Below are 24,349 nucleotides of genomic sequence, written 5' to 3' on the forward strand. Positions count from 1 at the left end.
TAAGGTGACACTCCAAAAATTTTTAGACTGTGGCCAGAAAGGGAAGTAGAAGAGAAACTGATAAAACTAAGCTTTTTGTTCCTAGACATACGGTATAGAGGAGTATCTAAAAGTAGATTTTTAAATCAGACTAAAATTCACACCAGATGGCACTAGAAGTTTATTTTTCCTCTCCTTAAACTGAATATGAGGGCTTATGAAGAAGAATGGATTATTTTTAGACCACCTAAAGGAGTTACATTCAGGGTCCCCTTCATGGTACGCAACCTGTGTAGTATTGCCCCTCGTTCAGAAAAGCTTCATGTTCGGTTAGAATCAGTGGTTCTCAACCTCCTGGCCCTTTAAATACAGTTCCTCATGTTGTGACCCAACCATAAAATTATTTTCGTTGCTACTTCATAACTGTAATGTTGCTACTGTTATGAATTGTAATGTAAATATCTGATATGCAGGATGGTCTTAGGCGACCCTGTGAAAGGGTTGTTCGACCGCCAAAGGGGTCGCGACCCACAGGTTGAGAACCGCTGGGTTAGATGGTCTGCTCTCACTGTCTTGAAATTCCCAATAGCTTTCATTCAAGGAGCCCACATTTTGGTTTTGCCATGCATCCAGGCTTGGCTATAGGTTCTCTGCATCTTCAAGTTGTCACGTGGCTTTATTTTCTTAATGCCACTAGAGACAAACCAATAAGTTTTTTTGCTTTTTTTCTTTCTTCTCCATTTGAAAATTAACATAGATGTTGTTTTTTGCGCCCTAACTGGTTTGGCTCAGTGGATAGAGTGTCGGCCTGCGGACTGAAGGGTCCCAGGTTTGATTCCGGTCAAGGGCATGTCCCTTGGTTGTGGTCACATCCCCAGTAGGAGGTGTGCAGGAAGCAGCTGATCGATGTTTCTCTCTCATCGATATTTCTAACTCTCTATCCTTCTCCCTTCCTCTCTGTAAAAAATCAGTAAGAAATATTTTTTTCAGAAAAAGCTGTTTTTTGCTATATGACTATGTAGAGAAGTTCATTGTGTGTTTTTCTGACCGCCCCCCCCCCCCCATGGTAATAGATTTAGTAAGACTAAACTAGAAATATGAACATAGAAAATTTAAAAATAAAATACACAGACACTAGATCAATCAGGATAAAATATTTAAAGTATAAAAGACGAGGCATTTGAAATCAATTGTTGGCTTGCATTCTGACAACACAAACATTCCAGCGGCCACAATCTTCATGGAAACAGAATGACAATAATTGTTTCCAGTTAGAAGCAAGAAACAAGACATTTATTTCCATTAGACTGGCCAAGACAAAGCAGTGTTCTTTCCGCATGGGTTGTTGGTAGATGACTCAGCTTGGGACTACGCCTGAATTTCTATGCACTCCTGTGGTGGGGCCTGACAAGAGACAAATTCTGAGCTCTCCTAAGTTAACTTACAGTGGGCAGGAGAGTGAGAGGAAGTGACTAGGGAAGTGATGGCGAACCTATGACACGCGTGTCAGAGGTGACACACGAACTCATTTTTTTTTGGTTGATTTTTCTTTGTTAAAAGGCATTTAAATATACAAAATAGATATCAAAAATATACATCTTTGTTTTATTATGGTTTCAAATATCAAAAAAATTTTATATATGACACAGCACCAGAGTTAAGTTAGGGTTTTTCAAAATGTTGACACGCTGAGCTCAAAAGGTTCGCCATGACTGGACTAGAGTCTTTAACCAATTAAGAGCTGTGAGGCAACAAAGGATAAACTGCTCCTATTCCTGAATGTATGTGAGGGCTTTCCATGGCCTTCTGGGGTGACTACCCAACACCACGGCATCCCTCCTGTGCATGAACTGTCAGGATTGTTACCTGTAACCACTCACAAGTAGTAAATATTTCTCACCAGCAGACTGTGCACCTATCATAGAACTACCCCAGATGCACTTTTCCCGCCCCCCACTTATCTGTAGCTCATGTAAATTCTTTCAGAACAACTCACATCTTTCTTCCCCAAAACATAATGTGTAAAAGCGCCATCAACGCCAGGACAGTGGGTGTGTTTGTCTTTTCCTCCTGGCCCTGTTGCTGTGGTTTAGATTTCGTACAGGTCTCAACAAACCCTTTGTTTTAGAAAAGCTTGCCATGAAAGTTTCTTTTGTTTACAGGCCTAAAATAAACACACACAGCCCTAACCGGTTTGGCTCAGTGGATAGAGCGTTGGCCCTTGGACTGAAGGATCCCGGGTTTGATTCCAGTCAAGGGCACGTGCCTAGGTTGCAGGCTCGGTCCCACCCCCTTCCCACCCTGGTCAGGCCCATGCGAGAGGCAACCAATGGATGTGTGTCTCTCACATGGATGTTTCTCGCTCTCCCCCTCTCCCACTCTCTCTGAAAATCAGTGGGAAAATATCCTTGGGTGAGGATTAACCAAAATACAATAAACACACAACCACACACACACACACACACACACACACACACTCACACACACACACTCACACACACTGAAATACTTAATGAACAGTTATATTCAAGTCATTTTCATTTCCTTTTATCTCATATCTATTTTTTTGCTCCATTTCACAGGTGCTTTCCCTACCTTTACATTGGATGCCTTTGTAGTTTCCTATCCCTTTGTAGGAAAAAATAGTCAACATATAAGCTCTCATAAGGCTGACACTATTGAATTCAATAATCTACAGGGAGACAAGAATCTAAAGAACATAACCATTTATGACATGCAAGAAATCTCATTCCATTTACCTTTGCCATAGCTAGAAGTGATCTGATATTTCTCATATTACGGGCCATTTCATAATGCATTATCATATCAAAGGAAGGTTTCTTTGGTAGAAAGGCATTGCAAACTCCTTAGAGTAGCAACAGCTACTATTAATATTTATTGAGGGTTGTTTTTTTTATATGTGCTAGATGCTTAGTACTCATTTCGTTTTCATCACAACTGTGGAGGAGAGGAAAATGCCCCCCTTTTCTTTTCAGTTCTTCTGGCTGATCTGATAATCACATTGACACGAGACAGATTATCGGGACAAAATAACCGAATTTAATGAGGGTTCTGTGAGAATAGGGGGCCGCAGGACAAATCCGGTACTTGAGGCTTCTACGCCATGTTCAGCTAAGGAGAGAGGGGAGAGCGGTGGTCTAGACGACAAGGGGAAGGTCAGCTTCACAGGTGGGTGGGAAGGAGCAAACACTTGGTAAGTACATTCTTGCCGGGCCACCCAGAAGCAACGGTCACAGCGTGGAGGTGGGACTCGCTAGGTTCTGCCTCTGCCAGTTCATAGTAAACCACAGTTCCCTGTGATGGCATTTCCCTTCCTGGAGCGGGTCCTCTTTCTCAATTTTTGTAGGGCAGGCTGAGGGGAGGTCACAGGTTCTTCCTGGCTCTTTTATTTCATTTTCTGAAAAACAACCAGCTTGAACATAATATTCCCCAAAGACATGTTTTGCGATGGCAACCTCTCCTTTCCCTCGCAGCCATCACTATCTTCATTTTGTACTGAGTGGAGTGAGGAGGCAAGAGAAGGTGAGCCGGCCGCGCCCCGTTGGCAGAGTGGTGGGGCTGGGATCTGAGGCAGGCAGCCTGACTCACTCTGAATGAGGTGCAGAAGGTGCTCACCTTCGCTGAGTCATTCTTCCAAGCCATGGAGTCAGCAGCGGTCAGAGCGGCCTGGAGGTGCACTGTGTTCGCATCACAGCCACAGGGAGGATTTGGAAGGTGGGTCGCCTTGGCTTCTGAGTCAACCTCCCAAGAAAAGGACCGTTTCCGCGTGGCTGCGTTTTTAGTTTCAGGACAGCGAGAGCCCTTTCTCTTCCTGCATTTCTGGCTCGGCCTGAAGTAGCGGCATAAACCCCAGTGCAAGAAAAACAATTTTTTTTTTCTTCATATCATTCCCTTTTTCAAAGTCATTTCAGTTTGGAGCTAAGAATTAGCTTAATCTAAGCTTAATCATCACCAGGTCTATGTCATCTATAGCAAAAGAGATGGATAAAAAGTAAAAATTCATTCAATTATGTTGGCTGATTGGCATATCGTTACCAAATAACTTAGTATTTGGAAGCAATGATTTTTTTTCATTTTCTTTTAGGTGATTTCATGTTTAGCTTCCCCTTTAATTTCTTATGTACCTAGTAAGTGTCAGTTTCTTTACCTCCATTATTTCTAGTGTTATAGTAACTCTGTGAGGCAGGTAGTGGTAGTAGTAGCAGTAACAGTAGTAACAGTAGTAGTATTACACTGATTAAAAACTATAGCTTAGAAAAGGTAATTATTATGGTCAGGGTCACTTAGTCAGTGATGGAGGCTTGATTGAAACTTGGATCTCTCGGGCTCCAAGTCACAACCCTCCGTACCTCTCTGCTCGCATATTATAATGAACCTCTAGCAAATATTCACAAATGTCTTTTCTTCTTTCTCTTCCTTGCTATCAATATTCCATGACTTCCACAAAGAAAAAAAAAAAACACGTCTCAACCCTCATTTACTGAGTGTGATCTATTGAGCTATGATGTAGGTATGCCAATAAATTGGACATGCCTTTTCGGCACCCCACAAAAACACGTTCCAATGTAATTATCTATTTCTTGCATTAAAATAATTAGAAGAACCATGATTTTCTGTTTTAAAGGCAATGACAATGTGTGAACTTGCATAGACAGTTCATGTAAGATATCGCAAATGATGTTACATGCATGTAATGGCATGCTATCGTCCTACATATGGCATATTAGCTATTACAAAAGTGGTGGTCACAATATCTCCATTCTTCCCCAAATCATCTAAGACCATGCCACTTTTCCAGTAAGAGGTGAAATGTAATTACCCTCCTCTGAAATCTGAGCAGTCTTGTGCCCTGCTTGTAACCAAAATAATGTGGCAGAAGTAAAGATGAACCAATATTGATACATTATTATTAACTAAAATTTATAATTTATATAAGGGGTCACTCTTTGTAGAGTTCTGTAGGTTTGACCGATGCATAATGCATGTATCCACCACCACAATATTTACAAAATAATGTAACCACCCTAAACATGTCCAGTGCTTCACTTACTCATCCCTTCCACCTTCCCTCAACCCCTGGCAACTGTTCATCTTTTTTGCTGTCTCCATAGTTTTGCCTATTTCAGAATGTCATATAGTTGGAATCATACAGTATGTAGCCTTTTCGGATCGGCTCCTTTAATTCAGCAATATGCACTTAAGGTTCCTCCATGTCTTGATACATCATTTCTTTTTATCACTGAATAATAAATATTCCATTGTGTGTATGTACCACAGTTTGTTTTTCTGTTCACCTACTGAAGGACATCTTGGTTGCTTCCAAAGTTTGGATATGAATGAAGTGGTATAATCATTTGTGTGCAAGGTTTTGTGTGGCTATAACTTTTCAGCTCGTTTGGGTAACTACCTAGCAGTGTGATTGCTGAATTGTACAATGACACTTTCACTTTGTAAGGAACTGCCTGTCTTTCCAAATGGCTGTAACATTTTACATTCCTATGAGTGATAATTGCGAGTTCCTGTTGCTCCTACATGAGATGAATTTTAGCCATCCTAGCAGGTGGGTAGCAGTATCTCGTTTTAATTTACAATTCCTTAATGACATATGATGTTGCGTATCCTGTCACATGCTTACTTACCACCTTAATCTCTCTGGTGAGGTACCTGTTCAGATGTTTTGCTCTTTTTTTATTTGTTTGTTTGTTTGTTAATCCTCATTGGAGGATATATTTTTCCATTGATTTTTAGAGGGAGTAGAAGGGAGAGAGGAAATAGTTCAAAATGGATTACAAACTTAACTGTAAAATGGAACTATAACTTTTTTAGGGGGGAAAAAACAGAAGAAAATTTTCAGGACCTAAGGTTAGGTAAAGTGTCTGTAGATGTGACACCAAAAACACAAACAATGAAATAAAAAAAAATTGAAAAACTGGACCTCATTAAAATTTAATATACTGGCTCTGAGGAAGACTCTATTAAAAAGATAAAAAGACAAGCTGTATACTGAAAGAAAAGTTTTGAAAACCATATATTTGACAAAGCACTAGTATCTAGACTACATAAAGAATTCTCAAAACTCAACAATAAAAAGACAACAATGCCAAAATACAAAATAGCGACAATACCAAATGCTGGTAAAGCTGTGGCGAAACTAGATCGCTTGTATGCTTATTGTGAAAAAGTAAAAGGGTTCAGCTACTCTGGAAAACAGTTTGACATTGTCTTAGAAAACTAAACATGCAACTATCTTATTTTTTTAAGTGGGAAATTTTTATTGCTGTTGCCATTTTTTCTTTACACTGATTCACAAAATATAGCAGAATGTCCAATTATTACAATCACAGATGCAGTAAATCCATTATTAGACAGACACACTCTCAATAATCTGTACCAAGATGATAAAATGTAAGGAGTCTATTTTCTAACTCTGTATTTTCTTTAATTTAATATGTAATATCTATGCCATTAAGTGATTATAATTTAGTATGCAGGCTCCTATCCCCTGATATTAAATTAAACCACTACATTACACACAGAAGAAAATCGGAACAGAAGAACCAGTAACACACCAATTGTCCTGTAAAATCATTTTATTTTCTGTTACATAAACATCTTTCTCAGGTAATGTTAACAGAACAACCTGTTATGGGGTTTTACAGTTTGGGGTAAATATATTTTTTAAAAACTTATCTCTATTATACAGAGTTGTGATATAAAAATGATTTATAGGCGATAGTTTTCAGAAAGCAGTTAGCTAGACTGATCCTGCTGAAGAAACTTTCCTATTTAAATCTTATAACATGGCATAAAAAGATATGATTTAAAAATCTTCTGATCAAAAAGCTTGAAATCATCAAAGGAATGTTTACTGTCCTCCACAGAGAGCCACCAGGATTTTTTCATAGTCTCCTTTGGTTTCATCCTGTTGATTAAAAATAGAGTATTACTTAATGCTACCTGAAACCATAATCAATATAAAGTATTTTTAAATAGCAGAGTAATTATAATCTTAGTAGACTGAAGAGTAGTAGAACATACATCACAGTACATCAATTATCTAGGATCTTCGATAAGAATATTATTTATTTCATTAAATAACTTAATGCGTAGAGCAGATAACTGATATTTGTTAGAGGGTTATTATGTAAAAGCGATACCTGTCAAGATTCAGATTGTGAACTTCTCTGAAGTGATTATGTTGTGTATTAGAGCTATTATTTTCCAAGCATAAGATGTCATGCAGAATTGAGTACATATAACACAACAGTCATTTCAGATCTTCTTAAGGAATATCTGACTCATTCACCAGAGAAAGTTATAAGCTTGTGATTTTCTCAGTAGATTACAGTTATTCATTATATGTAACAAATTAAATTTAAATAGTCACCCATCTTTCAATAACTTCAAAACCCTGGACTTGCCTTTACTTTATAGCATTATATTTTATTTCTTAACATTATAATGAGATCACATGAACATGTATTTTATACATATTACATATGACAAAAATTAAAGAAAAACTTAGAATAATAAGTCTCTAACCCTCTGATCAATATTCATTGCAAAACAAATCATTATATCTCCCTGCTAAAAATATTTTGGTTGCTAAATTTATGTATGAGAAACTAAATGTTCTATGAATGCTGGAAATTTTGAGTATTTTTTCAGTACAGAACTTACTAGTAGATTTTACCAGTGAATGTTAAATTTACTTATAAATTATGCATCCTAATATAATGAGTTAATCTTACATATAAAATTTATAGATACAGCAAGTCAGCCTTTCTCTTTCAAAAAGAATATTATTTGTGAGAGCATTATGAAAATCACAACATACCAGGATGGCTTGGCAGAGAGAGATACCATACAACTTCTGATAGCATGCTTTGATGTCATTCATGTCGATTTCAGAACGGGAAACCATAATCCTGGTCAATATCTTATGACGTGTTCCAGCACCCTGTCCAAAACAAGTGAGGGTTAAGGGTCTCATATTCAGAGCATACTCATAATAAAGCAGGATATGGGTTTGAATGTAAAGCTCTTTTGTTAACTCATATAGTTCTATAGAGAAACTATCTCTACATTAAAGGACACACACACACACACACACACACACACACACACACACACCCTTTACACAAGTGGTAATAAAATGACGAACCCAACTGCTGCATCAGTAGTATGTTAAGAGCTTTTACAACCTCCTAACTGGCCTTCCACCATCCACTCTTTCCTTTCTCTAAACTATTCAATAATTACAAATACAGTGAACTATCTAAATTGCAAATCTGATCATCTAATTCACCTACTTGAAATCCTTCAATGGTCTTTTTCTCATAGGATAAAAACCAAGCATTTTATCCGGGCTTACAATGCCCTGCCTAATTCTACAATCTCTTCTACCATGCACCATCGCTCTAACTGTACTTATTATCTTGAAAGGGTAATGCTACCTCCTCCTCTTGGGCCAACCTTACTGTATCTCTCCATCTCTTCCACCCCTGTTCACATCTCGCTAATTCCTGTTCACTGTCAGGTCTTAGTTTAGCTGAGAACAAGGCTACATTGACATCCAAAGTCTAGGGGTAGAGGACACTCTTCTCTTCTTCTACAATAGTAGGTGCTCATCATTACCCATCGGATTAGCCCACTAAATAGAGCGGACGTCGGCTCAGGGACTGTACTGCCCAGTACATAATGGCACAATGCCTAGCATTTCATAAGGACTCTTTCCTATTAATTGAATGGTTAGATCTCTCTCTCTCTCTCTCAAGACTTCCTTCTTTTGGAGTTGCTAAAGGGAAAAAAGACAACTTCATAACTTTTCACAGTACAAGTATACAGATGGCATCCTATATAATATGATGCAAGCAGGAGAATAGAGTTAAAGTGGTTGAAGTGTATCTCAATACATCTTAATAACGCCTTCTACTTCAGTAATCTTAGCACAACATTTTAAAAGCTTAGAATGACATATTAACCGATGGCATGGAAGACAGACTATAAAAAACAAATTAAACTTAGGAAAGAAGAGGTTATAAAACTCACAACCTTAGCAGATGTATGTTACTAAAATCACACATTAAAAGCGAAATTATATCACCCTTCCTATGCTGACTCCGCTTTTATGCAAAGCATGAGTAACTCACAAATTACCTACAAGCTCACCTTACCATCTTACCTATAAAAAAATACAACAAATCTAACCATTTTATTCTAATAAGGAAGTGTTTTACCTCTTGCATTGGATGGAACCGTGATTCTTTTTAATGGAAAAATATTAAAATATGTGTGGTTTTCATGCCCTAGTGTGCCCGCCTGCAGAACAAAGGTTCCGGGTTCGACTCCAGTCAAGGGCACATGCCCAGGTTTCGGGTTCAATCCACAGTATGGGGGGTGCAGGAGGCAGCCAATCAATGATTCTCTTTCATCATTGATGTTTTTATCTCTCTCTCCCCTCTCCCTTCCTCTCTGAAACCAATGAAAATATATTTATAAAAATGTGTAGTTTTCAAACAATCTGGGGTGTTGTGTTCTCTCCACTAACAATAATTTCCACCCTAAGCAAATCATATAAGTAGAATCTTACCTTCATGGCCTGATGAAGCTTCTCAGCAAAGAACATCGGTTTGTTTGTGGCACACTTCACTGCAAGAGAGACACATTTTAGTTGACATATTGATATGCCCCAAAAGAAGAAAGATGCATATGAAAGAAATAGTAGATACGGGGTTTTGCAACAAGCAAGATTCTATTCACCCCTGTTTCCCACCTCCCTTCTCAATATGGGTACTTGGTTTATGAGAAGCTATTCTCTAGATGTTGGTTTTTAATATTCTTTCCTCATAACACCATCACCTCTATCCTATTATCTTAAAGACAAACAATAGCAGCTTCATGCTATTCTGAGCATACTCTTCTTAGAAATGTGGAAACCAGTTGGTGTCAGAAGCCATATTGGCATATAATACATACTTTTTTCATGTCATAACATGAAAAAAGTGGGAAAGGACAGGCTGTAAGAAGCAGCTGCCAAATAAAACGCTAACAGATGTGTCAATTAGTAAGATGATCTAGTTTGCTACTCAAAATGTTATTCTTGGACCAAAAGAATTGGTATCACCTGGGAGTTTGTTAGAAATGCAGAATCCCAGGCCCCACGCCAGACCTAGTAAGATGGGAATCCGTGTTTTGACAAAATCTCCAGGGGATTCCTGTGCACATTAATGTTTGAGAAGCTGCTTTAGAACACAGGTTCTCAGCCCTACCTGGTCAGCTGAATAACATGAGAGAACTTTAATGTCTTTTTCTTTTAAAGACCTTGTCAGAAGCTACCAGAGAACTACTGAATCAAAACCTCTGGGCTTGCCTAGGATTATTCAATTGGCAAGTGACAGACCAGGATTTGAATCTGTTATCTAATTCCAAATTCCATCTTAATGACTATTCTGACTTTCCTCTGTGCTATGTCCAGCTCGGTGCATCTTGTGGCATAAGTGGGGGCTCAGTACCTATTTTCCACCTGCATATATATTTTTCTAAAGGGAATGATTTCTGTTATTATTAAGAAGGCCATTGTATACATTTAGCTAACTATGCATTGCCATTATCTCACATGTTGTCTCTCTCTGAAGTTTAGATGAACTGTATCTGAGTTATTTTGCTTTTGCTCTATTTTGTTTTATTAATTATGGGACAGCAATGATGATGCAATTTTCACTTAGAAAATTCTTCTCCTTCCAGGACTACGTACCGATAGTTGTGAAGCATTTCTCGATGTCACCTTTCATCTCCAGGTCCAGAACTTTGTTCATGTCATGCTGACTGTACTTGGTGTACTTCTGAAACACTGAATATGACATTTAAACTAAGAGATGTAGAAAGCATCCCATTCTTTAGCAAACTTTAGCAAAATCAGGGCAACTGACTCAAAGCACTCCTTGGGATGACTGCACCTCACAACATATCTTAAAGCTAATTACTGAACTGAGTATAGTTTGGATACTTCATCTTCCCCTAGGAATGTAAGTCACATGGCTATTTTGGTGTTCTTGCATATTTGGGGGAAAATTTTGCAAGTGTTGACATTTATTAGAAATGGCATGTGATTGACAATCATAACACTTGCTACATCAAAGCTAAGTGCCATAGCAAATGGATCTTCGCTTATATAAAAATCTGTATAGTAAGTTTCACTTAATTTTGGCATTAGAAATCAGTGTGCTATTATTAGAATTTTGAGTAATTATTATGACTTTCTATTTGCCGTGGCTTCCAGTAGGCTCAGCAACATCTGTGCTCAAAGGGAAAAACTCCTTTTGGTTTTTGTTTCTGGAGCATCCATATACACTTTTTTTTTTTTTTACTGAGTCCTGAGTTTTTTGTTTTTCTTTATTGTCATGTCATGCGTTCTGTTGTATGTATATACTTTGTCACATCTGCTCCAAATATTTTGGGGGAATAGAAATAGTGAAAATAAAGAAATAATGCTCTAATGCCAAAGTCACAAAAGGTGTTTCAAATGCTATAAAATGATTCCTATAAGAAGTTGAATGCACAAAGATCAATAAGGGGTCAGAAGCTCTATACAATATTCATTGGGTGTATGAGTGATGCTGCTGATTAAGACTTTTTGCTTTCCTCTCTATTATTTGCCCTCAAAAAAACTGCATCTTCTATAAACAGGTTTTGGGAACCCTTTTTTTTCTTCTTACCTCTGCGAAGGTGGGGATAGCTTCTGCTGGTAAGAATGGTAGTGAACACGTTCACATCGGTCCCTTTTCTCTTTTCTCCTGCTTCATATAATGCCTGTCAAGAAACACAAAAATACACGCTTGACCATCTGCTGACTTAATATCTGCACAAGAATGTTAAGATTTTCTAGGCATCTGCTTTGTATCCAAAAGGTCCAGAAAACATGATGCTAAGATTGAGAGTATCTTCCACAGTATCTCTCAAGTGCCTTGCAAACATTAAAGACTGAATATATGTTTGAAGAAGAAACGTTTGATGAATTAAATTGCTTTAAGATTACAGTCTATATTAAGACAACTCCAAGGACCTCTCTAGTTTTTATTTACTTTTAATTTTTCAAAGTAATTATCAGCAAATGGTACTAATAAATCAACAATTCAACCATAAATAGCCTCGGTCTTGAATTTTGACGTTAGAATTTCTAGATTCAAATTTTGACTCTGCAACTTAATAACTCTGTAATCTTAGGTAAATAATTTAGCCTTATTAAAGTGTAGATTTTCCTCTTTTGTAAATGAAAAAGATAATCCCCCTTATTATCATATATTGTTCTGTTAACTTTAAAATCTTAATTGCCATCTTTCTCTTGGAACACACTAATCCAAGTAGCTGCCATAAATATACATCTTAGAGCTCTGATAGTCTTAAAATGGAAAGTAAATTTAAAAATGTCACAAGCAAATAAGAATTTTTTTTAGTATGGATAATTATTCAAATACTAACTTCAGTTCTTTGGTTTACTTACACAATTTCTATTAAAATGGTCAAACTTCCAATGAACATAAGAAGTTATTTTGGACTTTTCAGGCAAACTGATCTGATAAGTATGCACTTATTCTGCAAAAAGTTAATGAATGCCTATTATGTGCAAGATAATGTACTGTTACTGTGAAGAGAGTGGGAGTAGAGAAATATCCTTCTATTCTTACTGTCTCACTGTGATGAATTTATAGAGACAATGCTATCCCAAGAGGAAGGCATATGCAAATAAGTTTTTATTTTTTTTAACAGAAATTCCAGGCCCTAAAATGGTACCATTTTCTAATGTTGCCAATGGACTGGCATATTAATAACCAGCAATCTCACTGAAACGATATATAACAATATACTTGAAAGTATATAAATATGTTATTGTAATTGTTTTATAATTATAATATCATTACTATAACATTTTTACAATATAAGCTTATATCTACAAGCCATTCCAAGTTCATTCTTAAAAGAATGTTAGATGTGCTTACTCTTTCCATTTCACTTAATAAAAAATTATGCCTGATAAAATAAAAATCAGAGTTTTCTTAATATAACAGTTCTTTGGAACAACCAATCCAATTCTCATTGTTCCCTTTCAACCCTTTCCGACTTTATGAATAATGAGATCTATTGAAAACATCATGACTGCATTTTTTTTCTTGCATGCTCAAGGACAGAACAGTGCCCATCGTTCAGGGAATGAACATTAGATGCCCGTGGCCACTTGAAGTATCTGAGGCTTGCTTCCACGTGGAGGTTATCCGGTGTAACCTGACTTAAGGCAGGAACCATTTGAGGTAGGAAGAATTGCTTACCCTGGCATCTGAATCAGCCATGTCCTCATTTGAGGAAAAGTCCTCAGCTCGGTCACCCTGGAAAAAAAAAATCCCATTCTCTTGGTAAGTTGTTTACTAGCATGGAATCACATGATTCATTTAATTCCCTTAAAAATCAGATAAATCATATTCTTTGAGAAAAGAGAGAGGCAATTGCTCATTTCTAGAGTGAGATGAAATCTAAAATTTTACTCTTCGTTAAAGAAGAGGCCTTTCCTGAACCACTTGAAGTATACCTTAGCCAGAGCGAGCAAAGCCGTCCGATAATCTCCAGAGGTGTCTGCGGTGATGTCTTTAGCCAGGTCTCTCTTCAATTCTGAAAAATAAGAGAAATATGTTTTGCAGTAAATTAATGATAAATAATGGCGATGATTATAATACCAGACATCTCTATATTGGCTTAAAAATTTCAATGCCAAATGTTCAATGACTTATGGAATGCATTCAAAATATAATTTTTTAAAATAAAAATAGAGATATTGGACCAAGTAAAACTTTGGATCATCAAATTTCTATCCTCTCTAAGGCAATGAAAGCAAATTAGATAATACTGTGAAGGAAAACCTACAGTCACAGAGCTTTTGCTAATATGAATTGCATGGGTATTAAAAAATTATTTCTGAAATAAATATTCCAGAATTCAAGCAATGTGATGAATAGAACAGTTATTTAAAAGAATAAACCAGAGGTACTTGCTTGAACATAGATTATTCATTTATTTTAATTATAAGTATATATAATATAGTTTAGTTATGTATGTAGATAGATAGACTTAAAATTTTTATTTGTGTAAACACCCTTGCTTAACTATGCAAAATAATGCTGTATTAGGAGAAAATTAACTGAGTTTATAATTAACCAGAAGATGGGGCAATTTAATAAGCTATCACTGGACTATATCTTGGGTATAATGGGAAAATATGGCTATTTCCCTTTGTAAACTATGTTTTATTGAACAAAAAAACTAAAAATAATGCCCCTCTTGATTATTATCACTTATAAAGGGATCTAAGATAAGTATTGATAATGAGATAAATGCTGAAAATAAGGTTGAACTCTTCCTTATTCTGATCCTTTTATTAAATTGCTCCAAAAACAATATGCAAGGGCCATTGTATTCTCTGTGCCTGGGGTGAAAATTCCAGGTGCTGCATATTGGTTTGGGAAACTAGAAAAGGAAAACAGGAAGGACCCAGCATTGCTCAACCCTCTTTACAATGTTAAGCATATCATTTGAATGAGATGTTTCACTGAATAGAATAAAATGAGGAATGGCTTGGCCATTCATCCCTATGGATGCAACTAGACATAAAGAATAAGCAAATCATTTATGTGCATAATGCTAAAGTTCATAATGGTAAGAGTTTCCATCACAGGATTGTTAAGTACCTAGCTCTTTACCTTTCCAAGGACAAATGGACAATATATTTTTGGGGGGAGATTTTATTTTTATTTTTGTTATTCTTTCCAAAATAAAAGACAACAGTATATTTTAATAAAATAAATCTCAGGATAACAGAAAATCTTTTTAGAAAATTCTTTGAATTTAATGCTTTGAATTGACTTCCATTACAATACTATGTGGCCATTTGTCTTAGAGGGACACTTGATTAAAAACCAAACATTAACCATTAAAAGTGCAAACACTGTCTCACTTCAGCACCCCAACAAATGGAATGCTATCCAGTAACAGCGTGTGATTACAGTAGACATGTGAAAACAATAAAACATTTTTAGTATGTAGAGTTTCCAAAGTCCCCCTAATTAACACCCACACTCAATTTTAAGAAAAGTATGTCACATTTCCTTTTCCAACTAAGGCACTTGGACTGTTCGACATTAAAACTTACCTTCTCTATAGACTCTGTTAATTTCTCTGATTTCTCTGTTAGTTCTTGAGGCCAAAATTTCATTCAGAGTGTCTTCATCAGTTCCAAGACCCTAAATTAAAAGAGAAGAGGAAATGTAGGAAAATCTTCACTTGAGAGCATCAACTAGTTTTTGTGTCCTGAAATGTGTTTGAATCTGGCATTTAGTACATTTCCCACAATATTTAATAATTACAATTAGTCCTATCTGGTATATTGCTCTAGAAACAAAATAGCTTTTAAACCAATATTTTGGACAAAGATATAAAAGGTGAGATATATGGTTGATATAGTGACATGTTGAGCATGGGAATAACACAGCGATTAATGCCAATTTTAATTAATCAATACATGCATTTTATTCCCTTAATTGATAGGCCCTATACTAGATACTGAAGGTACAATAAGAGGCCTAAGTGGATTTGACCTACACATTCTTTTCAGGAGAGAAGTTTTTCCGAAATCAGGCATTTACCTTCATGGCAGCACGAAGTTCGTCCGCATCAAACTGGGCTGGAGTTTTTAACAGAGCCAAAGCCACTTCCTCAAGATGACCTGTGAGGGCTTTCCTCAGAACTTCATCCAGGGGCTAGAAGAAAGAGGACTTACAATAAGTAACGCACTAGGTTACACAGCAATGTAGGGTTACCTGACCTTTAGGTAATTTTATTGCTGATTCCTAAACCCAACCATATTTAGAGCTCCTCCCTTTGCATAAAAAAGGTACCAGATTCTTAGAATGCTTTCTTAATCTTTTAGCGTGATTAGAATGAAATTTTACTACATTTGTTGATAGCTTATTTTTTTTTAATTTTTCATTTATTTACTTTTTAGCTGTGAAGTTATTTTTTATTGAATTTATTGGGGTGATATTAGTTAATAAAATTACACAGGCTTCTGGTGTACAATTCTATAATATATCATCTGTCTATTGTAATGTGGTATGTTCACCACCCCAATCAAGTTTCCTTCCATCACAATTTATCCTCCCTATTGAACAGGGTTCTCAATCTTTTTATACAGGGAAGAAACTATAAAGCTCAAAACATAGGGTTGTATATGAACAGAAACTGTAGTAAGAATTCTTAAAAAATATGTAACGTATTAACAATTTTTCCAAACTTTTGAGGTTTGCACTGCTCAAAGAAGCACTATATGATCAGACACTGACATATAGTTTTCTAAGCGCATTCCTTAAGAAACGCTGCCCTTATTTGGTATAAAAAATACAAAGCTTACTTTTAAAGTAGTATGGGCAAAAAGGGGCCACATACTAAACCTGACAAGCTCAGGAGAGGCCTGAATGGAGAGCCTTGCAAACTCAGAGACAAAAAGTAACCACATAGGATAGTAAGAACATAGATTTCCTCACTAAAAGCAGGTGGTGGCAGGTAGTCAGGCACTAGACCCGCAGCTTCCTTGACAAAGGTCAATCTTGACCTGAAGTGAGCCAGTAAAATGGTTTTTTGCATCTAAAATGTCGGAGTAATTACCTCTTCCAGACCCCTCAGGGCACACCCACCACCACCACCACCACCACCACCACCACCACCAGAGCACTAGATCACAGAACCCTCATTGTTATCTTCTTCCTCACATGCCATCGCTATGTGCTGTAACTGTTAATTAGCTGTCCTGTACCCACCTTAAACAAGTATGTGTCTCTCCATTTTACTTTTCGCCCAATCCTAGAGAATTCCCTGTTTTTGCTTTATCCTGCCCCCTTAATCTAAAAAGAATGAAATCCATGTATCCCTCCTTATGCCTCCTCCTTTGATTCTAATGTATAAAATAAGCTGCAAAATGTCACATTTTACTTCCTGGCAATTGTCATTAGTTTGGCTCAAATAAACTCATAAAAATTCTCTACATGTTTAGATGTTTCTTACATCAACCGTAGAATTATATGTATAAACCTTACACTTAGGCATTAACTCAGTTCAAATTTTAGCAGAAGGCACATTTCTACCAGAACGTAGTCCTTATTGCCCATAATAATTTTGATGTTTGTTATGTTGAAATTAAAGACTTGTCTCCAATATAGAACACATCTGCAAAGAACTTACACCACTAGGACAAAAGTATGAAATCAATAAATTTACCGGAATTGATTGCAATCAAGTGGATAAATACTGCAATCCCAGTCATAGTAGTTGTAATAGGAACTAGGTAATCGTGTTTCAAAACCCATGTTTAACACAAATGCAACTGAAATTAAATATGTAAATTTACCACTCCAACCCACCTTTCCTTTTTCCTGGAGATAAGCTGCTTTGATCTGTTGGCGCTGTGCATTGGTTCTCTTAGTTAGAATGTCAATGATGGTTGCTTCATCCACACCTGGAAATAAAGGGTGGCTTGCCTTTTAAAATCAATTTTGTTCCTCTTTAAAAACCGACATTAAATGATTCATTATCAAGGTGCTCCAAATGAAGTTCTTAACAAACTAAGAAAAATGGATTATATAGATGCAACTACTCTCAGCAAAGGGAAGCTTTCTCATATGAATGAGAGAGGAAGAGGTCATTGGCCCTGACCCTCCATGTTACAGTGTTTGATCTTAATTCAAACCCTCACTGTGAGCAGCGGTGTTGGTTTCAGTATTGAGTTTATTCTAGAAATGGGCTGGTAAGGATATCTGTTATGGCAGCAGAGATTCTCCAGGTTTAACCTTTTTCTTTTTAAGTGATAAGAGAGGAAATATAGTTTCATTTGATAAAGAAGTCTTATCTTCAAAATGAAACAGACTTTTTCCACTGCATATGTCTGTTTTTCACTAGCCATTCTGAGTGTGCAGGAGGGGACTGTTTAAGAAGACTTTGTTACCTTTAGCCATTATTGCATTATGCAAGGCCGCAACATCTGAGGATGGATTGAAGCTGGGGAAGGGGTACACTGCTGACCCAGGACCACCTTTGGATGTTTTAACAGTGTTCTGTGGAAGAAAGAGAGAAAATTAATGTCTGTGCACTCATATTAGTTTCCCTTTTAATATTTAACTAAATTATTTTATTGTCACTTGACTTACGAGGTATTTCTGCTCTTCATTATCAATGAACCAGGCCTGCTTGAGGAATTCTGACACCATTGCCATTTTTAAAGAAGTTTCTGGGAAGAAAACAGATAGTTGCTTTTTCAAACCACAAATTCACCACACATAGACATCACTCCATTCCCTTACATACACAAGACATATTAGAGTAACCTTGACTTGACTTACCAGGATATTACTCTTAGAAGCATAATTAAAATGCTAGGTGTAAGTTTTTAAAAGGAGAATCTTACCCTTGAATAGGCACCCATCATCTCCACTCAGAAATTTGGTTCTTTCTTAGCTTATTCAGTCCCTACCTTTTAGGAATCAGAGGACTACTACAAACAACAGATAGGCTGAAGAGAGGAGCTGGTGATTCACTTCATTGCTCTACATTTATAGACCAATAACTATTTGCCAAGCACTGGGGGTGCAAAAAAAACATCAAAACATCATTGCTTGCCTCAATGAACTTAAAATTCCTGTTGCTCTCGGTGGGAAAACACAAAAGCTAAGGAAACTTTTTAGAAGACCTGTTGACTGGCCTGGGCCTCTCGAAATGAGCTGAGACTAACCTGGCAGAAAAGTGAAAGAGAACAAAACAGAGAGACACTTGTCCTATTTGGGGAGCTGAAAGAAGTTCACTGGAACTAGAAAGGTGGACAGAAGCTCCAACAAAGAAGTTTAAATGCATCCCTAAAGCTTTGTGGGGGGCTGGGGGAATTAATGGGTTTTTTAAAAGAAAGCAATATGATTCTATTTATATGTTGAAAAGATGGCTCATTCTTTATCATACTAGTAGAGAATGGCTAAGAGATGGGCAAGATGAAAGATTAGAGATCATTTAGTAGGCTATTGGAGAATCTATGTAGGATCCCAGAAAGCCTGAACAAAAAGATCATAATATTTATATTTATAAGGTAAATAAAACTGTGATAATCTGAAGGAGTTGATTGAAACTTAAAACTCTATCCATTAAAGGATATCCAGGTACTATTTCTCTCCCCTGCATGATTCAGTATTTTTTCCCATTCCTTGGTATAAAATTATTTCAGCAATTTTTCCTTTTTGAGCTTTTCACATACTAGGCCTACATGTTTTTCCACCCAACACAAAGAACTGGGAAATGGATTGTTTTATGCCTGGTGCTTTGCTCTAACACAGTGGTTCTCAACCTTGGCTGCACATTAGAATCACTTGGGAATCTTTTTGAAATCCTGATTTCTGGGCCTCATCCTCCGGGAATTCTGTTTCTTTGTTATGGGGTGGGGCCACAACATTAGTAACAAAGAAACAGAATTTCCAGAGGATGAGGCCCAGAAATCAGGATTTCAAAAAGATTCCCAGGTGATTCTAATGTGCAGCCAAGGTTGAGAACCACTGCCAGGACAGTGAATTGCAACATGGCTGCAATTTAAGGAAATTAAAAGGAAATTTCTGGAATTACTATCATGTTTCAGCAGTGTTTTTATGTAACCAACCATGAATATTTTGGAAACCTGAAGTGTGTGAACGACTGATGTATTTTCCGCGTTACCCACAAAAGAAGCCCCCAGTGATACTTTCTGTCTGGGCATCTGTTTTTAGGAGGATATACGCTGATATCTCTCCACGCCCTTTTGTTGATCCCTCAGGAGACTACGCTCAGGAATATTTGTGAGGGAGACTGGAAGAATAATCTACGCCACTGTAAATTCTTCAGGGGAAGCTGAATGACTCATGAGGAGTGAAACCGTAATCCGATTCCTTAACAGCATGTTCAGACAGTATTTCAAGCCACACCTGCTGGAAAAGAACTGCAGTTCCAGGTAATGAGATTAAATGCATGAGGGAAGTAATCTCCAAAGCAAAAACTATCTCCCCTTAATTATTATGGGATTGTTAAGATTACTATTCTGCCGTCTGGGAGAAGAAACAATATATTGTGCACTTATTTCATCTCTCTCCACTCCGCCACCCAGCAATTATAAATCTAGAGCTATTTCCTAAGGTAAAGTCACGTTGTACAATTTTGCACCAGGGTTTAATTCCTGTTACAGACATAATCTGGTGCCGTTGCCGTTGGCATTTAGAGAATTTCCTTTTCCTATCGTTACACTGGCACTTCAAAAACATCTAGCAATTTCTGGCAAGGTTTCAGGTATTTGAAATTTTCATTTGTATCATCTCATCCAAGCCTTTCATAAAGTAGAATCCTCAAAATGTGTGAAGTGATCACTCATGAGTCCTCAAAAGAAAGTACTTTCAACAGTTATAGAAACACATGTTTGAATATTTCTACTCTTTTTAATTAGAAAATAAAAACTTCAGAAGAGATAAAAATGAAGGCTATTGTCATATATAATTTTTAAAATGAGACTCACAACTAGAAAATGAATTCTATGAGAACTTCCCCCTACTTCACTCGTTTTTGTCACTTTAGAATGATGCTTACATAACGCATCGCTTTCTTAAAATATAAACTTGAGAAAGTATAAGAAAATGTGATCGCTCTATTAATTAGATAACACAAAATAAAAAAGGGGTTGCATGATTTATTTGACATACCAGTGTCCACAGAGGAGGAAACAGCTTTATAACCTATCCTGAGTTCCTAGACGGCAGTGTGAAATGATTTGGGTGGCCTTCCAAAGAAAAGCAGCCTAAGGAGGACCCATCTCATGAAAGCAATTGGAGGAGAATAGAATCTCAACTGAGCTAAATGAGATCCACTAGCTCTGAGCAAAGCTTAGAGAAACAAGGATTTTGATAAGACGTCAGAAATTGCTCTGAAAGAATTTTAGGAATTGCCATGTACTACTACTGAAGTCAACTGCATGTTTAAACAGAAATGCATAGCAATGGCAACACACCTTACAAATTCCACAGCAAAAACATTTTGGCAAAAAACTTCAGCCAGACCATTCTGCCTGTTCAGGCCTTACCGTCATCTTATTTGAAGATGAAGTTGGCCATGTATACATAGGCAGACCTACATGGAAATTAACAATATTCCAGAATTTATCTGGTTAGTGACCATACACTAACCTACCAATCTCATTTATCTGTGCATAAATGTGCGTAGCTTTCTAGAGATTAGCATTTTTTGTATATACTGTACCTGTGTCCGAAGAGAGCTCTCTTCATCTCATTCAGCAAGGAATTAAAGAAGGAAGTATGCACAAAAAGTATGCCCTAGGTATTAGAGGGATCTATGCTTACTAAATTAAGAAAAAGGTATTCCAGAAATGGTACATTAGCAATTGTACCCACTAGACAGTTTGAGAACACTAGGCTTGTTGCATTAGCTTAATTGCCTGATTTTTTAAAAATTGCACTATGGTTGTATCCTTATTTTTTAATTTATCCAGGCAGAAGTATTTGGAGGCATAGGGACATCATATCTGCAATGTTCTCTCAAATGTTACAGAAAAAAAATATCTAGAGAGGGTAGAAGGAGGAAGGGGAAGGATTAATGACAAAGCAAATGTGGTGAACTATTAACAGCTGGGTTATATTTCACATTCTTTTCACACCTACCCCTGTGAGAGAAGCTAATTAGGCCGTACAATAGCATGGCTTATGAAGAACCACTTTATGAAAGGTAATCTCACAAATGTTTTGCTTCCAGGCCTGTGAGTAGGGTGTTCCCTTTGCTTGGAATGCTGTTTTCTCCTCCACGCCCACAGCCCTTTGTCTAACTTCTAAGTCAGGAGTCACCACAGACCTCACTACATCCTCCGGAAAGCCTTTATTAGTCCCGTGCTCTCCCCAAACATCCTACTTTTACCCTACGGGAGCCCCTACCATTCTGTATTATCACTTTCTATTTATGTTTCTTTTTACAGCAGCATTACATGAAGGCAATGCTAATCTACTATTGATTCAGTCCCTCCAATCTGGGCCAAAACGCCTGGTATTTAATATGCTAATAAGCATTATTGAGCGATTAGACAGTGTATGAGTGTTAATTATTTGGGAAACTTATCTATGCTAATTTAACAAATGCTTCTACCCATAATTATAGAATTTAAAAATGAGAATAGAAGGAGTTCTAAGCCCTATTTTGATTCTCTTTAGCTGATTGTAGGACTTCAAGAAAACATTTAAGGTCTCTAGGAGGCTTCATTTGTAAAAATGGGAGTGTTGGAATAAATAGTATCTAAAATGCATGCTAGTACCGAAGTGGCAAACTTAAACTTTACCTCAAAAGGATGGAAGTGGAAAAAATTAGCTTAATGAAGATATTATATAAATTCTGTCTGTTCTGACCTTTCTGATAAAAAATGATTCCATTTTAAAGAAAGATGAACTCATTTACTTCAAAAAACTGCTTTTGAATTATCACTGGAAAAGAATAGGCCCATTGCTTTAGCTGATTTGTAAAATAAGTCATAAATTAATGGGTCTAGAGAGGATTAAGAACAATCAGCTCAGCAAGCTTATGTCATCTACAACCTTTGCAGATCTTTTGAGTGAAAACACATTTAATAAGCATGAGACTCTAGCTGGTCCCTTAATAATGTTATGATTGACTCTTCTGACAACATCAGTCAAATGTTGGGGAGCTGCCAGCTGTGGTTAGTACCCGGGGCTAGGGTGTTGACCAACTTCTAGAGAAGAGGCCATTTCAGAATGATGAAACTAGCATTTTACCACATGTGAATCATTTTGTAATGGGCCTTCTTTTCCAGCCACCAAAAATGTATTCGTGCAGGCAGAGGAGAATATAAGTATTACTTTTTCAAAATCCATATATAATTTCAGACATAAACGAGTCAAGAAAAAACAACAACAACACCTTTCTTAATGAGCTAGCATTAAAAAGTAGATATGGGGCATTTAATTTAACATTCAAAATGGGCTAAGAGAAAAATTCTTGAAGGAACATCTGTAATGAACAATAGCCAGATATATGGTTATGACTAAAAATCTATTCCTTTTGAAAATGTATCCAACACCAGTAAACACTCTACTTTAGATTTGGGTTGTGCTTTTGTAAGGAGTGGTATGGCCATTAGCTCATTCAACAATCAAGATGCTACTCAGTAGAATAGCTTTTAGATGGCTCATCTGGTTTTCCCAACGGATGATTTATCTATCTGACACCCTCAAAAAATGCTTCCTTCCCCCAAGGTTTCCTGATCAGCACTTGAAAGCCTGCCTATGACACAGACACTACAGGAATAAGAAGGCATCCACACCCTCCTTAAATGACCTGATTAATAAGCAGATCCTCTTATTATTTATTTACATGGCATGAGTAAAACTAACACTAATTTCAAAGTGTTAATTACAAAGGGCATGATACCACTATGAGGCCGGAATCTATTACGTTTTCCTTACAAAAGAAAATAAATGATGTCAACCAGGCTATTTAGAAACAGTTCCCTGAAACCCACCCTGGCCTGACTCCTTCCCCACAGGCACCCCACCTACATCATGATTTCCATGTGGGGCACACAATGCTCTTGGAAACTCACAACTTGTAGGAAGAAACACATTCTTTCCTTCTTTTCCATGGCAACTCACCAACAGTATAACAAGTCAGTATTAAGTAAAGTAATACTTTAAAATTATATTTAACTAAGTAAAATAAAACACTACAATTTGTGATTCCCAAAATACAAATGCCCTGTGTAATTTTACAGAAAGATTTATCAAAACATACCAAACACAATTAGCCATAAATCTTAGAGAAGCAGTAATATGTAACATCATGATGGGAAGAGTTTTCAAAACAAAACCAACTAAAAGAAAAACCAAGACTTACCTTTGTTTTCTGCCTTCTTACAAAGAACTAAAGGGAGATTCTTCTCTGAAAGTCTCACACTGGCACTGGAGCCTCGGGCTCCTGATTTTATAGAACTTGAAAGGAGACCACACCCAGCAACCAGAAGTTAGTAACCGGCTGTCTTCTGTTTGAAATACATGGCTCAGTCTTGCCCAAAACAAAGTGAAACAAGTCTTGCAAAACTACTCACCAAGCCTACTCATAGCTGACAACCCAAAGGAAAAGGAACGGGAGGACAGATTTTTTTTTTTTCTCTCTTTGTAGTTCGCACAGTTTTCTTTTCTTTTTTTTTTTTTTTCAGAGGGAGTAGTATGCAATGGATTTTCAA

At 36.9% G+C, this 24,349-nt stretch overlaps 1 protein-coding gene across 1 annotated transcript; it reads right to left on the minus strand.

Moving 5' to 3' along the window:
* Positions 1-6,572: 6,572 nt before the first annotated feature.
* On the minus strand, positions 6,573-24,108 carry ANXA1 (annexin A1). The gene is made up of 13 exons (XM_070431490.1): positions 24,001-24,108; positions 18,243-18,322; positions 18,041-18,149; positions 17,460-17,554; positions 15,690-15,803; positions 15,197-15,287; positions 13,583-13,662; positions 13,326-13,382; positions 11,718-11,811; positions 10,757-10,852; positions 9,593-9,651; positions 7,838-7,960; positions 6,573-6,922 (listed from the first exon to the last, which is right to left on the minus strand). The coding sequence occupies exons 2-13, from the start codon at positions 18,306-18,308 to the stop codon at positions 6,866-6,868; spliced, it is 1,041 nt and encodes a 346-aa protein (XP_070287591.1). The 5' UTR covers positions 18,309-18,322; positions 24,001-24,108; the 3' UTR covers positions 6,573-6,865.
* Between the last annotated feature and the right edge of the window lie 241 nt (positions 24,109-24,349).

The sequence above is a fragment of the Myotis yumanensis genome, unplaced genomic scaffold (assembly GCF_028538775.1).
Source record: "Myotis yumanensis isolate MYYU_CA2020_CCGP unplaced genomic scaffold, mMyoYum1.0.hap1 SCAF_12, whole genome shotgun sequence".
NCBI lineage: Eukaryota > Metazoa > Chordata > Mammalia > Chiroptera > Vespertilionidae > Myotis > Myotis yumanensis.